This window comes from Pelodiscus sinensis, chromosome 7 (assembly GCF_049634645.1).
Source record: "Pelodiscus sinensis isolate JC-2024 chromosome 7, ASM4963464v1, whole genome shotgun sequence".
In the NCBI taxonomy this organism is placed as follows: Eukaryota; Metazoa; Chordata; order Testudines; family Trionychidae; genus Pelodiscus; species Pelodiscus sinensis.
In genome coordinates this window covers 25,894,544-25,913,616 of record NC_134717.1, presented here as the reverse complement: position 1 = coordinate 25,913,616, position 19,073 = coordinate 25,894,544, and the positions used below count along the sequence as shown (strand labels likewise).

The following is a 19,073-nucleotide window of genomic DNA, read 5'->3' as shown; positions in this document are numbered from 1 at the left end:
GGAATGTGCTGTTATGCGCGGCGGTGGTTTACCCGCGCCCTCGTAGCACAGTCGAATGCAGGAAGTAATCCACGAGGATATACGCTGCGCCGAGACTGGCTGACCACACATCATTTCCGCCACTGAAATAAACAATTGAGTTGACTTACGAAACTCTCGTGTCCTATCTATATAAAAAGCCAAAGCACTCCTAACGTCCAGGCAGTGCAGAGCCTGTTCCCTGGGCGACGCATGTGGCTTGGGATAAAACACTGGCAGGTAAGTATCTTGGGACGTGTGGAAGTGCGAGACCACCTTGGGAAGAAATCCCGGGTGTGGACACAACCTCACCTTATCTTTAAAAAACACCGTGTAAGGTGGTTCTGAGGTGAGAGCCCTAAGCTCTGACACCCGCCTGGCCGAGGTAATGGCCACGAGGAAAGCTACCTTATAGGACAGATGTATCAAAGAGCATGAAGCCAGGGGCTCGAACGGGGGCTTCATAAGGGCAGTCAGGACCAGGTTAAGGTCCCAAGCCGGTACCGGAGGTCTCTCATATGGCATCATCCTGTCGACTCCCTTTAGAAATCTTTTAACCAAGGGATTGGCAAAGATAGACCTTTGCCCCGCCCCCCCCCCCGGCGTGGAAGGCTGCTATGGCCGCCAGGTACACCCTTAGGGAGGCTGTGGCCAGGCCCTGTTTCCGCAGGTGGAGGAGGAATTCCAGGACAGTCGGAACCACCCCTTCACCTGGAGCGAGCGTCCTGCCCTCCAGCCAGGAAGTAAACCTCTTCCACTTAGCCTCGTAAAGGGCTCTAGTGGACGGCTTTCTGCTTTCTAAGAGGACCTCCTGGACTGCTCTGGAGCAGGCTCGCTCCGTCACTGAGAACCACTGAGGAGCCACGCTGCTAGGTGGAGAGATGGAAGGCTCGGGTGGAGTGCCACCCCGGCCTCACAGCTCTGAGTGATCAGATCTGGCACTAGGGGTAGCCTGAGCGGGCCCTCCACAGCCAGATCCAGCAAGGTGGTGAACCAGTACTGTCGAGGCCATACTGGCGCTATCAGGATGATCCGAGCCCTGAACCTCTGCACTCTGAGGAGTGTGTCGTGGATCAGAGGGAACGGGGGGAAGGCATAGAGTAGGCCCCTGGGCCAGCTGACCTGCAGTGCATCTCCCTGAGAGCCCAGACCGTGCCCCATGTACGAACAGAACTCCCCGCACTTGGCGTTGCTCAGAGTTGCAAACAGGTCCAGATGGGGAAACCCCCACCTTTGGAAGACCTCATGAAGTACATCCCACCTTAGCACCCACTCGTGCGCCTGGATCGAACGGCTGAGCCTGTGCACTAGCCCGTTCCTGGTTCCCGGAAGGTGAGATGCCTCCAGGAAAATACCGTGGGCTATACACAGTTCCCATAGATCTAGGGCTTCCTGGCACAGGGGAGAAGAACGCGCCCACCCTGCTTGTTGATATAGAACATGGCCTTAGTGTTGTCTGTCAGCACTGCCACCACTCTGTTCTGTAAGTGGGGAAGGAACGCCCTGCAGGCCAACCTGACCGCCCGCAGCTCCTTGATATTTATATGGAGGTGAGCCTCCTCTACTGACCACGTACCTTGCATCCTGAGGTTGCCCAGGTGAGCGCCCCATCCCACGTCCGAAGCGTCCGTGACCAGCTGCACCGACGGGGACGGCTTGGTGAATCGGATCCCCGCACACACCGTGCTCTCGTCCTTCCACCAGTCCAGCGAACAAAGAACGTCCTGAGGGATAGTCACTACCGCGTCTAGCGGCGACCTCAAGGGGTTGTGCGCTACCTTGAGCCACCCCTGCAATGGGCGCATGCGTAGCCTGGCGTGTTGGACCACGTAAGTGCCCGCCGCCATGTGGCCTAGGAGCCTCATGCAGGTCCTCGCCGTCGTAATCGGGAACTCCTGCAGCCCCACTACCAGAGAGCGGATGGTCATAAATCTGTCTCTTGGTAGGGACGCCTTCCCAAAGGCGAGTCCAGATGGGCCCCCACAAAGTCTATGACTTGCGTGGGCTCTAACAGTGATTTGACCTGGTTTATGAGGAGGCTGAGACCCTCGAACAAAACCCTGGCCCTTGAGACATGACCCAACACTTGTTCTCGAGACTTGCCCCTTATGAGCCAGTCGTCCAGGTATGGGAACACTTGGACCCTGTGCCGCCACAGAAACGCGGCTACCACCGTCATACATTTGGTAAAAACTCTCGGGGCTGTACACAGTCCAAAAGGGAGGACCGTAAACTGGAAGTGGTCCTGTCCCACTGTGAACCGAAGGAATTTACTGTGACTTGGAAAAATTGAAATGTGGAAGTACGCATCCTTTAAATCGAGAGCAGCATACCAGTCCCCCTTTCTGAGCGATGGGATGATGCAGGCTAGCATCACCATCCTGAACTTTGTCTTCCTTATAAAGGTGTTCAGGTTTCGGAGGTCTGGTATGGGATGCATGCCCCCTTTCGCCTTGGGTACTAGGAAGTAGCAGGAGTAGGAAACCCTTTCCCCTTACGTCTGGGGGCACCCTTTCTATGGCCCCTAGCATCAACAGGTTGGACACCTCCTGCCGAAGGAGTGCCTCTGAGAGGGGTCCCTGAAAAGGGAAGGGGCTGGGGGATGGGAGGCAGGGTAGGAAAGGAAAGGGATAGTATATCCCTGCTTCACCAGGTCTAGGACCCAACGGTCTGACGTGATCTTTAACCATTCCTGGTAAAAGAGGGAAAGATGGTCCCCAAAGGGCGGACAGATAGGCGCTACTGGTACTCTGCTCTCTGGCGTACCTTCAAAATGAGGGCTTAGTTTGGTGACCGGGTGACGGATCTGAGCCTCTCTCGGAGTCTGACCGAGGGCCCCTACGCCTGCCTCTGAAGAGGTCAGGGAGGCTATTGTTGCGGCCTCTCCTGCGACCCCTATCGTTGTTTTGCCCCCTTCTAGGGTAGGGTCTAGTCTGGAAAGAGCGCCTCTGAGGCGCCGGGGTATGTATCCCTAGCGACTTCAGGGTCGCCCTTGAGTCCTTCAAGCTATGCAGCTTGGAATCAGTCTGCTCTGAAAACAAGGCTGGCCCCTCAAAGGGCAGGTCCTGAATGGTGGTCTGCACCTCGGGTGGGATGCCAGACACCTGCAGCCAGGCACTACGCCTCATAACAACCCCTGTGGCCATAGTGCGGGCTGCCGAATCAGCTGCATCCAAAGCCGCCTGGAGAGAGGTACGCGCCACTGCTTGGCCCTCTTCCATCAGGCCCCGAATTCCTGATGGGATTCGGGAGGGAGCTGGCTGGCAAATTTCTGCATAGACGCCCATGTATTAAAAGCATACAGTTGCTGGTTAGCTATACGTAGCTGGAGGCCCCCCATGGCATAGGCCTTCCGGCCAAGTAGGTCCAATCTCCTAGGCTCCTTCGCCTTCGGAGTAGGACCTGGAGGCCCTTGGTGCTCCTTCTGCCCAGCGGCCTGAACCACTATGGAGCCCGGAGCCAGGTGGGTAAAAAGATGCTCGTGCCCCTCCTGGGGTACATAGTACCTTCTCTCGACCCCCTTCTGGGTCGGTGCAATAGAAGCCGGCGTCTGCCACAGAGTTTTAGACAGCTTGTCCACCGTTTTATTCAGTGGGAGCGCCACTCGACCAGGGCCCGCTGCCGCTATGATGTCCACCATAGGATCTATGTCCTCGTGAACCTCCTCATGCTGGACCACAAGATTGACCGCCAACCTTCGGAGCAGCTCCTGGTGCACCCTGGAGTCCATAGACGGGGGCTGGGGCGCGGGGTCGGCCAGGGCCTCGTCTGGTGAAGACGACGAGAATTCCCTTTAGGGGATTGACTCTTCCTCAGCTATCTGTGCCCCTGGTTCCCCCTGGGAAGAGATGTCCACATAGGTTGCACCCGACTGGGGCATAGCCCCCTGCCCCTGACCAACAACCGGAGGTCTCGGCATCGCCACAATAGACGAGCTGCCTCCAGGTGGAGGGGCTGTCAAGGGGGTGGCGGACGGGGTGCTACTCCTTCAGGACAACCCCGCTGCCGGCCCCGTAGGGGTAGGCCCCTGGGCCTGGTGATATGCCCAGGGCGTCCAGAAAGCCCACTGGGGTTGCCCCTGCCACTGCTGCTGGTCCACCGGCTCCCAGTGAGATGATCTGACCGACGAGCGGGACCTATGACGGGGCCGTGACCTATATGAAGACCTGGCCGAAGCCACCGACTCGGCCTCCAACTCCGAAGAGTACTCTGACGCTGACCAGGGAGGGGCCGATGAAGCCTGCACCCTTCGCTGGGCTGCCATGGCCGATGGCTTGCCCCTGTGCACCGCACGCGGTGCCGGTGGGGGCATGAGTGGAGGCCTTTGCTGCAGCGGTACCGTGCTCAGCTGCACCTGATAGGCCGGTACATAACCCTCCGGTGCCGTCATGTGCAGCGGCGCCGCGCCCTGTTGCTGCGCTCCCAAGGTGTAAGCAGGGATCGGTGCTGGGAGAGGCATCAGCATCGGTGCCGTGCGGGGCGCCTGCTGTGGCACCGCAGGTGGCGCATAGTACGGTGTGGGGCCCTGCACTGCCCAGGGGGCTGTCTGCGGCACTGGGCCCTGCACCGGTGCTGTCGGCGCCGCAATCACACTCGCTCCTGGTGCCGCTGCCGGTACCATCGGGAAGGAGCCCGGGGTCGGTGCCGGCATTCGTCCCGGCTCCGGTGTTCTTCCCGGCACCGGGAAAAACTGCTGCTGGGCCGAGGTCTGCCCTTCGCCCAGAGGGTCCCACGACCCGGACGTAGCCTGCTGGGGGGCACTTAAGGCCGGTGCCGGCGCGGTCCGCTCCTGCGGCACCGGGCCCTCCCCTTCATCCACAGCCATGTGAATGAGGTCCCGGGCTGCCTCAAAGTTTCTGGGGTGGAGGGCTGACGGACCTCTCCTAGCCCCATGGGCTGCCCCGGGCTCTTGCCCCTGTCCGGGCTGCGCCTCTTTTTGGAGGACTTAGAAGATGGGTGCCCCTCCTTAGGGCGCACCGTCTGGGCACTCCTCTCTGCTGAGCGTCCCCTTGAGCTCTTGGAGGCCCTCGGCACCGGGGACTGCGATCTGTGCCTCGGTGCCGTGCTGTCCAACGGGGGTGCCGCCGACGATGCGCTGCGGGCAGAGTGAGGACGCTCCTCGCTCTGAGGCTGCAGTGCCGACTCCATTAGCAGGAATTTCAGCCGGGAGTCCCTCTCCTTCTTGGTCCGGGGCTTAAAGCTCTTACAGATAGAGCAGCTTTCAGCTCTATGGGCCTCACCCAGACACTTTAGGCAATCGGAGTGGGGATCTCCGCAGGGCATAGGTTTGGAGCAGGAAGCACAGGGTTTAAAGCCCTGGGGCCCTGGCATGCCCTCCCCTCACAGGAGGGTTCCACTGCTCCCCTATCTAACTAAATATTTACAACAGTTAACAACTACTTCACTAGATAAAACTTCAACTAGAACTATAATACAACAGATAAGAAATAAGCTGCTGAGAGATAGGCTATCAGCCTGAAGCATGCTCCAGCTACCATCACGGGCGGTAAGAAGGAACTGAGGGGTGGGAGGGCCAGCAGGGGTATATATGCACCGGTATACCCGCGCCACTCCAGGGGGCTCCCTGCTGGCCCTATGGATACTGCTAAGGGAAAAAAGCTCCGGAATCCATGCACGCGGCGCGCGTACACCTAATCAGAATGGACATGAGCAAGCACTCGAAGAAGAATAGTTAGTTTAAAAGCAATTCCACAAAATAAAACAACAGATTGAAAGCTTTTTGCCCATTCTCCTGATAATCCAAATTTTTGATTATCTGATCTAATTGAAACCAAGACCAGATCAGCTAAATGGGGCTCTACTGTAATTATTTGATTCCTTTCAGCCTGTATTTATTGTTTTGAAGACAAGAACTGTAAGCCTAGAGTACTTTAAATTCCTGTTCAGATACAAACTAACCCATTGTCATTGTGACAGTAAATAAACAGTAGCAAACTATACCCTGCCAACTTCTGTTATCCTTTTATAACTGTCTAGAGGTCTTCCTCCCCCAAATTCAATTTACTTCTCTTTTCTTCCATACTCTCAAAATCTCTACCCTAGTTTTGTAAAATCTTACATAAAGTCCAAAAAACCTCAGATAAAACTAACTAATTTGAATATATATAAATTGTTATATTTCATCATAAAAGCTCTGTGCAGGGCAATCAGTCTGGTTACATTAAATGTAGTTCAGATTAAGGAATTCTAAAAAGCTTTACCAATATGCAATGGATAATTTTATGTAAAATTCAAATCTATACTTAAAAGCTCAAATGCGTGTGCTGGCATTTTCAAAGCCTGCTTCGAGTACCAGAAAATTCATTCATACAACCACTCCCAACTACAAAATTAAAATACAAAATCCGTAACTTGCATAAAATCAGGAATTCAGAAACTAGGTGCTTTATTTCTGCTGCTTTCCTACACTCCTCAGGACTGAAGCAAAGATCCTTTGTTCCTCCCAATTACTGTAAAGCAGCTCCGTCTTATGTGGACTTCTGCTGAAATCAAGCTTCAGCCCGGAAGAGATAAGGTACTCCATTGTAATAGTGTATTAGTCAGTGCAAACCAGAGAATTGGCTCATCAGATGTCCAAAAAACCCAAACCAAACCAAACTACCCAAACCACCGTATTGCAGTATATATCAATTATTTCTTGCTTCCTCTTTCCACCAGGACACACACATAGAAAGATATTCAGTAAAATGAAGAGACACATTATATATGATATAAACACATTAGAATAGTTGGAAACTGCCAATAAATAAAATTTTATAAAAAAAATACAATAAAATAAAAATAAAAAAAAATGTATAATATGCTACCAATGTCCAGAATTCCCCTTATAATAAAGATGAATGAACATTGTCACTGGCTCTGCCACAGATTAAGGAGATTTCAGAAACTTTCTATTGTATGATCAGAAAGATCAGCATTGCATATGCTGCAGGTTATTAACTAGTAACTAAATCCTGAAATCCTGACATAGCCAAGAGTCCTGCTTATGTCTAGGACACTTCTGGGATTCTTTCAAGGGAAGAGGACCTCATGATTTTAATTTGTAAATGAATAAGCATCTGCTTACTTTCTGTTCCTCTTCCTGACTCGGCTGTAGGCTTCCAGACCTTCTGTTAGTGTCTTCAACTTCTCGGGCTCCACCTGAGTAAAGATATGAACACCAAACCACATTAACTAGATCTGCAATTATTAAATGTTACTTTTACTTTACTACTGGACATGTCGTTTTTTAGGCTAGGGAGCCTAATTTTCACTGCATACACAAAACATTTCAATTGCCCATCAAAAGAAGAAAAATAATATTTTTACTATTCCTCTTTATGCTCGTACCAATATCAATAAAAATACAAAAAAGGAAAACAATGGCATACTCATTACATATTAGAATTAGGGACTAAAATTAGAATAATTCATGAAGCATAGGCCCATCAATGGCTTATAGCCAGGACTGGTTGGATGGTGTCCTCTGTTTGCCAGAAGCTAGGAATGGGCAATGGGATAGATCTCTTGATGATTACCTGTTCTATTCATTTCCTCTGGGGTGCTTTGTATTAACCACTCCTGGAAGACAGAATACTAGATGGACCTAGGTCTTATCCATTATGGCTGTTCTTACGTTCTGACTGTTGTCAAAATGTCACAGATCCTAATTCTGTTGGAACACATTTTACTCTTTTTGATGTTAGTTGTGCTCATTGCAACCTTTTATGTACTCTGTTATATCAATATATTTTAAATATATGCAATCAGCCTTTACAAAATGGTTTTATCTTCAATTTGTAACTGTTGCTCTGTGAGATGTGTTGCTCATTTCCTCCATTCGAGGTGCGTGTGTGACACCCATGTGCACAGTCATTTGGAGATTTTTGCCTCAGTAGGGTCAGCTGTGGCACCTCTTCTGTACCAGGGTCCTGTATCAGTATATTAGATGCTGCTAGCCCAATGCTCTCTTAATTCCTTTTTGCTGGTAACTCCAACAGAGGGACAGGAGGTTGGGTAATGGAACGGGCATGAGGAATGCATCTGTAGATGATCATAATGGTCCCTTCTGACCTTAAAGTCTATGAGTCTATGAGTGTAAGAACAAGTTATGAAAGGCAGTTAACTATTTTTCTTCTGAGTTCTTGCTTCGAGTGTTGATTCCCTTCTAGGTGACACACAAGCAGTAGCATCTGAAGAGGCAGATGGGCTCAGAGTTCATGGTCATGCAGCTTGCACTACTGCTGTACCAAGTCCAGCATCATCTTGGGCCTGCTGGGTAAGTGCATACTGGGATATGAATGGACAATCAGGTGACAGCCTTGCAAATATCCTGGATTGATACTTGGGCTAGGAAAACTGTCAACAAGGCTTGTATCCCAGTTGAATGGGCTAGTACAGTCACCTGAGGAGGCACCTTGGCCTAGTCATAGCAGCAACAGATACAGGCAGTAATCCATGCTGAGATTCTCTCAGCCAACACTGGACAACTTTTTATCCTGTTGACCATCACAATGAGCAACTCTGTCGGGTCTGTGTAAAGATATGTGACCACCTCCCTCTTTGGAGGGATATAATACTACTTTTCCTCCCTTCTGGACATAGGTGGAATCGAAGATGGGGTCTGCCACAGGATTTTAGCAATCTTTCAGAAACTCAATTTTGAGGTTTAAGTTGCTGTCACTCTTTTAAGGAGAGCCTGGTGCTCCTTAAAGTCATTGGAGGGACTGCCAGTCTGCGAAGGCTTCATTTCTGCTTCATCTGGCAATGGAAGATGACATGGACTTTGCAGGCAGAGGAGGAGGGGTGCCTTTCCCTTTCTGGGGATGGTTCCTTGGCCACTAGTACCTGTTGCAATGCCCCGTGATGGACTTCACACAGTGCTCTAAACCCAGTTCCAGCAGTTTGTCAGGGAAGCAGCCAGTGAGGATTGATGGGTGTATGGAACTGGCATGATCAATACTTCCTAAAAGTTCCAGCATGGCCATTGAGCAGGCCACTGGCCCTGCTGCCACGGCGCAGTCACACTGGTCTTGTGGACTGATGTAGGGTTGGTACCCTTCCGGCGAAGGGCTGGACCCAAACTCCGATTTAGACCAATCCCCTTCTAGTGACCATGGAGACCTGTATCTGCCAACTAATCCTTATCAGATACCAATGCCTAGAGGGTGGGGATTGCCACCTGTCCTTTGAGCAGTATCAGAACTATAGATATCAATGCCATGATGGTGAGTAGTCCTACATCAGTGGGGACGGATGCCTAGGACACTGGCTAACCAATAGGGATCTTCGCCAAAGTGATCTCAGTTAGGAGGCTGGCAGGTATAGGGAATATGGGTTCTGTGCCTCTGGGAAGGAGAGTGCAGTGCCATGGACTTGTACCTTCTAACCAACAACTGAGGTTATGGGACCAGGCTGATTGGCTGTGGGGTCAGAAATAAATACCTGTGATCCGGGACCGATTGTGCTCCTCTGCATTTGGGGAGGTCCCATGGCTGGCTAGACCTTAGATTGCAGAGCCTTAGCCACATCTGGCAACTGACATGGTGTTTGCGGTGCTGTGAAGCCCACTGGGTCTTTGGCAACCTGAGTCATCTCAGATCACAAAGGTCCCTGTAGGGGCCAGGATCCCTGAGTGCTCCTGGACGTCTGAGGCAGATCCCTGGCTGGGCTAGGGGATCTGAGCATAGCAGTACTCCCTTGTGGCTCCATGCGCTTGAACTAGATCCTTTGCCCTGAACCCTCTTCCCCTTCTTGGATGGTGATGGGGTGAGCTCCTCTTCTGTTGCTGCTTCTTAGGCGCCCACAATGGGAAATGGTGCCAGGTGGATCTTAGTGCTGGTGGGGTGCTCTGCACTGATGCCAAGGTGCTGGGAGTGGAGTCTGCTCAGGAGGGCTCCAATGGGGAGCTAAGAGTGGCCCCCCTCAGGAGGGCTCTCAGGAGAATGTCCTATTCCTTCTGGTTTCTGGGATGAAAGTTATTGAAAATCCTGCACTTGTTCTTAATATGGGATTCCCCCAAGCACTCCAAACAGCTGCTGCAGAGTCACTGAAAGGCATCTGCTTGTTGCATGATGAACGTGACTTGAAGCTCCAGGATGAAGTCCTAGCTGGGATCCTTAACTACTAAACTAACAACTAACACTTACTTAAATTGGCGAACTGAGTACCTCGGAATTATACACAAAGGTAAATGGGCTATTAAGAATCATTAATGCTCTTGCGATACACGACAAGGCACTCATGGGCAGTAAGAAGGAAGTGAGAGGGCATTGGGCTGGCAGTGCCTAATGAACAAACACATGAGTGGGATACTCTTCAGGGCCATATGGATGCTGATAAGGCAAAAATCTCTGATAACTGTGAATGCAGGCAGGCACGCATCTAAAACAGAATTGACACGAGCAAGCACTTAAAGAATTTTATATTCCTTATATGCTAATTTTTTTAAACTTCAAGTCTACCCTTAGCTAACAAATCACTTAAACATTGGCTTAACTTTAAGCATGTGATTAAGTTCCTTTAAAATAAATGGAGCATATGTGTTTTGTAGAATCAGCTACTTTTTTTAAAGCCATCTATACTACTGGTTAAAGAAATACCACCATGCCTAACGCTAGCTTTTGGTAGCACACATACAACTCCATTAAAGTCAACTGAAATTATGTGTTCACAGCCCATTACTGAATTTGAGCCACTGGTACCTCTTCACAAGTACTAATAATTAATAAAATAATATTTTTCTAGAGCTGTACATTTTCAAATGATGTCACAACATTAGCAATTTTAACTTCACGTGATTTTGGTTAGCAAAATAGCCTTGCGCTCAGTTTAATTTACAAAAGCATATTTAAAATATCACTTAAAAAATTGAACATATTGTGTTAAGTTTTATATTTCTTTTTATCTGTGCCTCATTTAACAGCTTTTTGTAACGTTTGTTGCATTAGTGATAAATATAACAATTTTCTGAATGCATAAAGCATATTCAATCATTAAACAGAAATTAAGCAATGTTATGGTCTTGAATAACTTTGTTCTGTAAATTCAAAATTTCCCTCCCAAAATGACTTAACTAAATCATTAAAATAATGCGCGGTCTGGGAGGGGGTTGTGATTTGGGATAGGGTGCAGGAAGGAGTGCAGGGGTTTGGGTTGTGACCTAGGGCAGAAGGGATTTGTGAGCTGGCACAGAGAATTGGTGTACAGAAGGAGAACATAACAACGGCCATACTGGGTCAGACCAATGGTCCATCCAGCCCAGTATTCTGTCTTCTGACAATGCCAGATGCCCCAGAGGGAGTGAACAGAACAGGGAATCTTCAAACAATCCCTTTCCCATCACCCATTCCCAGCCTCTGACAGAGGCTAGGGACACCATTTCTACCCATCCTAGGCTAATAGCCATTGATGGACCTAACCTCAGTTAATTTTCTAGTTCTTTCTTGAACCCTGTTAAAGCTCTGGTCTTCACAGCCTCCTCTGTCAAGGAATTCCACAGGCTGACCACGTGCTGTGTGAAAAACAATTCCTTTTGTTTGTTTAAAACCTGCTACCTAATAATTTCATTGGTGACGCCTAGTTCTTATTTTATGGGAACAAGTAAATAACTTTTCCTTATTCACTTTTTCCACACCAGTCATGATTTTATAGACCTCTGTCATATCCCCCCTTAGTCTCCTCTTTTCTAAGCTAAGAAGTTCCAGTCTTTTTAATCTCTCTTCATCTGAGACCCGTTCCACCCCCCAAATAATTTTTGTTGCCCTTTTCTGAACCTTTTCCAATGCAGAGGGTTTGTGTTGCGGGAGGGAGGGGGTGTGCGCAGTGGTTTAGGTTGGGACCTGGCACAGGTTGGGGTGTGGGAGGAAGTGGGGTGCCAACAGAAAGGGTGACAGACTTGCTGGGACCTTGCAAGGGGGTGGGGAGTGACGCCTAACTCCCAGAAGAGAGTGGGGCTGGAGACATCCAGCCCTCACCTCCGCCTGGATTGTGCCAAGCTGGTCAATCCCCACCCTCCAACCAGCCCTGAGACTTGCCTGGACCACGCAGCACAACACTCAGGCAGTGATTTCAAGTGTCTGGGGCTCCAGCTTGTCAAGTTCTGGATCTGCTATATCCTCTGCTATATTCGCAAAATATGGCCTGCCAGGCTGCCTGCCTGCTATGCCTCTGCACACCGCTCCAAGTGGCCAGCTATGGGGACCATGCGTGTCTGTGCGTCACACACATTGGGGGGGAAGGTAGCCCTCTGCATATAGCTTGTGGTGTAACCATGGCCCAGGCAGCTCCCACTGGCCGGTTTCTGGCCAATGGGAACTGTGAGATTGTGCTAAAGGGAGAATGGGGCAGTGCATGAAGCCTCTTCCCAGGGGAGGCCAGCACGTAGAGACACACATGGCCCCCACAGCTTGTCACTTTGAGCAGTATGCAAGGATGCAGCAGGCAAGGAGCCTGCCTGAGGCTCCTGCTAGGCTGCGGGAGGGCTCATTTTGCCTGCTCTTGCTTTAGTTTAGATATCTGAAAATGTAATCTGGGGATATAGCAGATCCAGAACTTGACAGAGTGAGAACCGTTATGGTGAGGTCTGCATATGGAGATCTCATTTCCATGAAGCAGACTAACTTGGTTCAATAGGTGCAACTTTGGACACTTCCAAATAAATATTTAGCCCAAAACAAAACTCCTCAAGTATTTTTTATTTTACTATAAGACTAGTTAATATTCCATCAGGAAATGGCTCAAGCAGGTCCACCGACAGGGGAGGGGGGAAGGAAGTGGGGCAAAGGGGACAGTTGTCCCATAGCCTAGTGATTCAACGGGGCCCAGGGCTCCTGGTTTCTGCTGCTGCTGTTGTAGCTGGAGCTCTGGACCATTTAAATCACCACCCAGAGTGCTTTGCAATCTAGATACCTCTGTGGGTGGTGGTGGTGAAGGCTGTCCCAGCCCCGCCCCTTCTGGGAGCATAGAACCGCCTCCCACCCTTACCTAGGGGCCTGCAGAGGGTACCGGCACCTCTGGGCTCAAATAAATTATTTTAATAGTCTAACTTTATAATAGTAAAAACCACAAGGAGTTCTATGGCCCCTTAGAGTTTAACAGGATTTATTAGGGAATAAGCTTTCATAAGTAAAACCTACTTCATCAGATAAATTGGAGTGGAAGTTACAGAAGCAGGAGTATATAAGGGACAAGTTACTTGTGTTAATGCAGCAAATCAAGTCAGGGTGAAGTGGGTCATTCACAGCATTTGATGTGGAGATATAACTAAAGAATTCCCTTTGTAACCAGTTGGGGTCCTTATTCAAACCTGAGTTGATAGTGCTGAATTTGCAAATGAGTTCCAGTTCAGCTGCTCTCCCTTTGTAACCAATTTTTTAAATTCTTTTGTAGAAGGATGACTACTTCCAAATCTATTACTGAATGTCCAGGGAGATTAAAGCACTTCCCTACAGGTTTATGAGTGTTACCATTCCTGATGTCTGATTTCTGTCTGGCCTGTTTCCTATAGTCGGCATAACTAATTCTGAAAAACGATCCCTCACTCAGACCTTGGGAAACAGGCCAGTCCTCACCTACAGGCATCCCTCCAACCTGAAGCAAATACTTACCAGCAGCCATACAACGCCCCACGGAAACACTTACCAAGGAACCTATTCCTGCCACAAATCCCATGTCCAACTCTGTCCACATATCTATACAAGCAATACCATCACCGGATCTAACCACAGAAGCCAACCCATCAGGAATGTGTCCACCTGCACATCTACCAATGTGATACATACCATCAAATGCCAGCAGTGCCCCTCTACCATATATTGGCCAAACTGGAAAATCTCTATGCGAAAGGATCAATGGACACAAATCAGACATCTGTCTTGATTAGCTTCATTAACACAAGCAACTTATATATACTCTTGGTTTTGTAACTTCCATTCCAATTCATTTGATGAAGTGGGTTTTACTCACAAAATCTCATGCCATAATAAATCTGTTAGTCTCTAAGATGCCACAGGACTGCTAGTTATTTTTGCACATACAGACTAACATGGCTACCCCCTTAGACTTTATAATATTATTAATTTATATATAAACACACACAAATTACTTAATTTTAGCTTGAGACATTGAAGAACTAACTCCATGGAGCTGTGAACAAAAAGATGCGCTGCTGCAAAAGTAATAAAACACTTACTGATGAGAGAGGGAAAAAAAAAAAAAAAGCTCCAGCAACACCAAAGAGGTTAACATGCAAGTACTATATTTATAATACTTACAAATGTTTAATAATACTAAGGGAAACAATGTTACTAAACATGAAGTTAACCTGAGATCAAATCTTAATTAATTTTACAAGATATTTGAATAATTGCTACCTAAAAAAAAATCTAGCGCTCTTCAGATTCAACAGAATTACAGGATAATACTGTATTTTGTCTAAGCCTTTAATTTCCTAAAACTTCACTAAATGATAGAGATAAAATGGATGCTGAGAGATATAGTATCTGTATTCAGAACATATGAAACAGTCAGATATATACAACTTTCTGAGAGCTGTATGCTGTATGTCTCCCAATATAAACTCACACTATTTTAATGGTAAGCTATTTTATTATTAAGCACTATTATTCAGTTTAGTATTTACCTGAACGTGCAATGAACAGTGCCAGACCTTATACTAAATAGTTAATTGAAATTGACTCTTAGTGAGAGAGTTCCTGGTAAATATTATAATGTGAAATCAATTAGCATTTACTTTTGGGAAGAACAGTTTATATCAACAAATGGTCAACTTAAAATGGTATTAAAGATAGTTATGTTTAGTGAGGAAAGAAAAGTTATTAGCGACATACACCTTTACCTTCAAACAACCATTTACAATGCATTAGACAATAATATGCACAAACTTTTCAGAAGTACAAAGAAATCACATCTATCAACTTCAGTTGGAGCTTGGAAAGCTCAACCCCTCTAGCAATCAAACATCATGCACATATCTGTAGATTAATATTTATGAAGGCACAATAGCAGGTTGAACAGTTTTGTGCAAAGTTTTTAAGATACTTAAACTGAATTTCCTAGAAAGTTCCAATAAAAAGCATTAAAAACCTCTGCTCTTTGAGACAATTAGTTATTTATTAGCCAAGAACTTGAAAGTAATCTGAAAGAGAGTAAGTTATGGGAATATGTGAGCAATAAGGCAAAACAGGATGATTGTTATCATGGTATGCTGGCACAGACTATTTATATAGTACTTTAAATAGTGAAACAATCTATTTGATTCTATTTTTTATGCCACATGATCTAGTCCACTCCAATTAACTATTTTGTGGATTACATCCTGCCTTAGTCAAATCTAGTCAGAAAAATGAACCTAAACCTAAAGACACATGGTAGATCAGGTAATGTCTTTTATTGGACCCACTTCTGTTGGTGAGAGGAAATCTTCCAGACTTGTCAAAAGCCTAAACAGCCAAGAGAGTCAACATAGTAAACCATCTTCCATCCTGTAGTCACTTCAGTATCTGAAATTCAGTTCTGGATTTCTTCACTTCAAAACCATAGGGCTAGCTATTGCTTAACTCTCCTCTCAGGTGGAAAGTGGATGATTTTCAACATTCATAGAGATTTTAGATTTGCACATACCGTTTTGCATTTACTATCCTGCTCTGAAAATCATCCTTCCTGTTTAGGTCTGGAAGGACTCACTCTGACATTCTTCATGACCCGCCTTTAACTCTTTAAAATCACATCCTCTTAACACTTGTTGTTAAGCAACTTATACCATGATCCTAGCCTTACTGAGCTTGAGAGAAAATGTTAGAACTGAGAATCTGAATCTGACTCTGCTGTGCAGGAGCGGTGCAGGAGCTGTATTGGCAATAGTTCACGGGGATGGTGCTGTAATTCTTAAAAAAAAAAAAAAAATTCAATACTTTCTGCACATTTTGCCCCCTAAGTTCTATAAGGATCCTTCCAACAGGCAAGTCATCATATGAGAGAATAATGGTGAGTGGGCCTGACCACCAGAATAGTTCTTTCCAGAACAATGGATTTCCTGTGTATAAGAATTACCTGTTCTGGCAGCTGTGTCTGTAACCCCATATTGCAGAACAGCTTCTTGCTGTCTTAGTGAGAAGATGTTACTTATCAAGCATAAAGAAAAGATTTAACTTGATAACTCAAGCTTATTTACACTGTCAGTGCAAACATGAAACAACCCTTTCCTCCTTATTCTGTTGACATATTTTGCTTTCAACTTCCTATGTTTTTTTTCTCAGATGCTAGTATCCTAATCTACATGATATTCTGTTTCCTCCATTTAGATGGTTTTGCTGCTCACACTGCACTTTTTTTCAGTTTGCTCCTTTATTTTCCAACAGAAAACCATGAGTTAACTTTCTTTCTCTCTTGATAAGAGGGAATACCATCCACAAGCTACCAGGGGCTATTTGAATAGAAACAAAAGAAAAAAAAAGCAACTTCATGTGTATCCCCTTAAAGTAGTAAAATGCTGTTGTAAAGAAAGTGAAGTCAAATAATAGAGTCATAGAATCATAGAGCTGAAAGAGACCTCAGGAGGTCATCAAGTCTAGCTCCCTGCTCAAGGCAGGACCAATCCCAACTAAATCAACCCAGCCAGGGCTTTGTCAAGCTGAGACTTGGTCATTTGCTATGTAATATACAACTCAGCCACGTAGAAAAGCTATTGCCCTAGTGTGAAAAATGTAACACATTGTAGGAACAATTCAAATGCATATAAAATAATTTAAAGTTCTTCATACAATAAATTTTCAGAAACTACTAAAAGTGAATCACATTAAGAGTTTCACCATTCCAGGATTTCTTGGTACAGATCATTCTCGAAGATCTGTTGCATAGCAAAATGAGTTGGCTTTGCTGGCTTCACACTAAACTGCCAAATATTCAAAATACATGGCCATGCACCAACTTACAGGAGTGTTTGGCCAAATGCATAAATGAATGAGAACTGAAGTTGTGAACATCACAGTTTCTCTCTATTTTCAACCAGAAATGGGAATACGTATGTTATTTTTCTATTTAAGTCCTCTCTTCTGTCTTTCACATTTCTCCATTCTACAGAATTCAATCTCAATCCCTATTCTTGTCTTTTTGATTGGGGAGGCTAAATACACAACCACCTTCTGAAACCTGGAGGGCCTTCTGATCCAAAACTCCTTTAGTCGGCCACAGGGCTTGTTGATGAATATCGGGACAGACTCCCTCTTAGCAGGGATATGAGCTGCCTTGACAACAGTCTGGTACCAGCAACATTTTGAATTTAATAGAAATAGTTTAGAAGGTACCCAGCAACATATGCAACTTTAATTAATTTTGTTTGAGCTCCTGCATATATTACATTTCAAGTCCATTAATTTAATATTGTGTAATAAAGTAAAAAAAAAAACTAAGAAAAACAAAATGGAAGTAGTAAGACCGGCATAAGAACAAATATACTTTTGGTAGATAAGAAATTAACTTTTGATGTTGTTCAGCTAATTGATGCAGTACTCCTAATGAATGTGACTGATAATGTACAGATCTTCTCTGTTTATAAAGGGCACAAAGAGCAATTTCTTAGTGTACTGAAACAATCTTATATAGAGGGACACAATTACTGTTGTGAAGATATCAAATCAATAAATATCTGAAATGAATGCATTTTGAAAAAAAATGTATTCTCTAGTACTATATAATTCATAAAGATATTGAGAGGCACCACAGCAGAACACTGATGGTGAATAACATACTCCATTCCTCCTCATTTCACACTTTTTTCTTAAAAAAAAGAAAAAATATGTGGTCAACAATATTTGAAAAATTAGGCCTTCATTATCAAAAGGGACTACAAGTTGAACCTCTCTTAAGTGGGATTTCCTGGTCCAGCAACATCCATGGTCCTGATGTTGCTGGACCAGGGAGACCCAGTGGAGAGCCAGAGGCAGGAGCCCTGGGCGAGCCGGGAACCCAGTTAGGCTGGCTGCAGGGAGGCCAGCAGCTGGAAGCCCTGCTGCAGGAGTCCAGCTGAGCTGGTGGCAGAGTGGCTAGAACGCCAGCAAGCTCTGGCGAGGCAACAGTGGCAGGACTGCAGGACTGCCACAGCAGGGCTGGCCTGGGGCTATCCTGGTAGGGCTGGCAGGTCGGGAACCCCGGTGGCTGAGCAATGATCTGCCGTGTGTGTGTGTGTGTGTGTGGGGGGGGGGTTGTGCGAGTCCCAGCAGCAAGACTACGGGCTGGCGCTGCCACAGAAGGGCTGGCGGGGCAGGGAGAACTGGCTGCAGGGCAGTAGTTTGCTGCAGCAAAGCTGAGAGCCCCAGCAGTGGGACTGTGGACTGCTGCAGTAGAGCAGTGGGGCTGGTCACAAATTCCAGAAGCAGAGCCAGGCTGGGGGGGCCAGTGGCAGAGGGGCAGAAATGACCTCCTCTGATCCAGCAAATTCCCTCCTTTGGAACCACTCAAGTCCTGAGGGTACTGGACTAGGGAGGTCCAACCTGTAGTTATTTAGGGATCTTCTTTTGTAGCCAAATAAGTTTTATTTATCCAATTACAGTTGTTAAAACAAGTTAATTTATTCAAAGTGTGTACTCTTGTTCTAAAGGTCAGCGTGCACCTATTCAAAACCTATGTAGGGAGCATAGAACAATGAACAAACCATCTAAAGAACGGGAAGCTTAGGCTAAAACCATGCTAGCCAAACCATCACAGGTTATTTATAACAGTTTTATAACACAACTATTATAGTTTGAAGGAAAAAAAATCCACATACAGTCTGGTTAGATAAATCCTACTAGCAGTAGGATCGACTGTACTTAAATATGATACTGTTTCTATTAGGTTTCAACTGAAGTAAATTAGGTGGGGGCGTGAAAAGAGATGACGAACATAGATCAAGAGATGGGAGATGGTTCTGATGAACAAGGGCTGAAGACAACACGGTCATAGGTATTTGAACTGCTGTATTGTGTTTACAAACATTGGTGGAGGGCACTTGAATAAATTATACAAAATGGACACTGAGGCTACGTCTTCACTGCGAG

At 46.6% G+C, this 19,073-nt stretch overlaps 1 protein-coding gene across 10 annotated transcripts in view; it reads right to left on the bottom strand.

Annotated features, from left to right (window-relative positions):
• Positions 1–19,073, bottom strand: part of MBD5 (methyl-CpG binding domain protein 5) — a 251,076-nt gene that overhangs the window by 24,767 nt on the left and 207,236 nt on the right. For all 10 annotated transcript variants that reach the window (XM_075933338.1, XM_075933341.1, XM_075933339.1 and 7 more), the window contains one exon: positions 7,106–7,179. In XM_075933338.1, the coding sequence (XP_075789453.1) occupies positions 7,106–7,179 (74 nt within the window). The remainder of the gene's footprint in view (positions 1–7,105; positions 7,180–19,073) is intronic.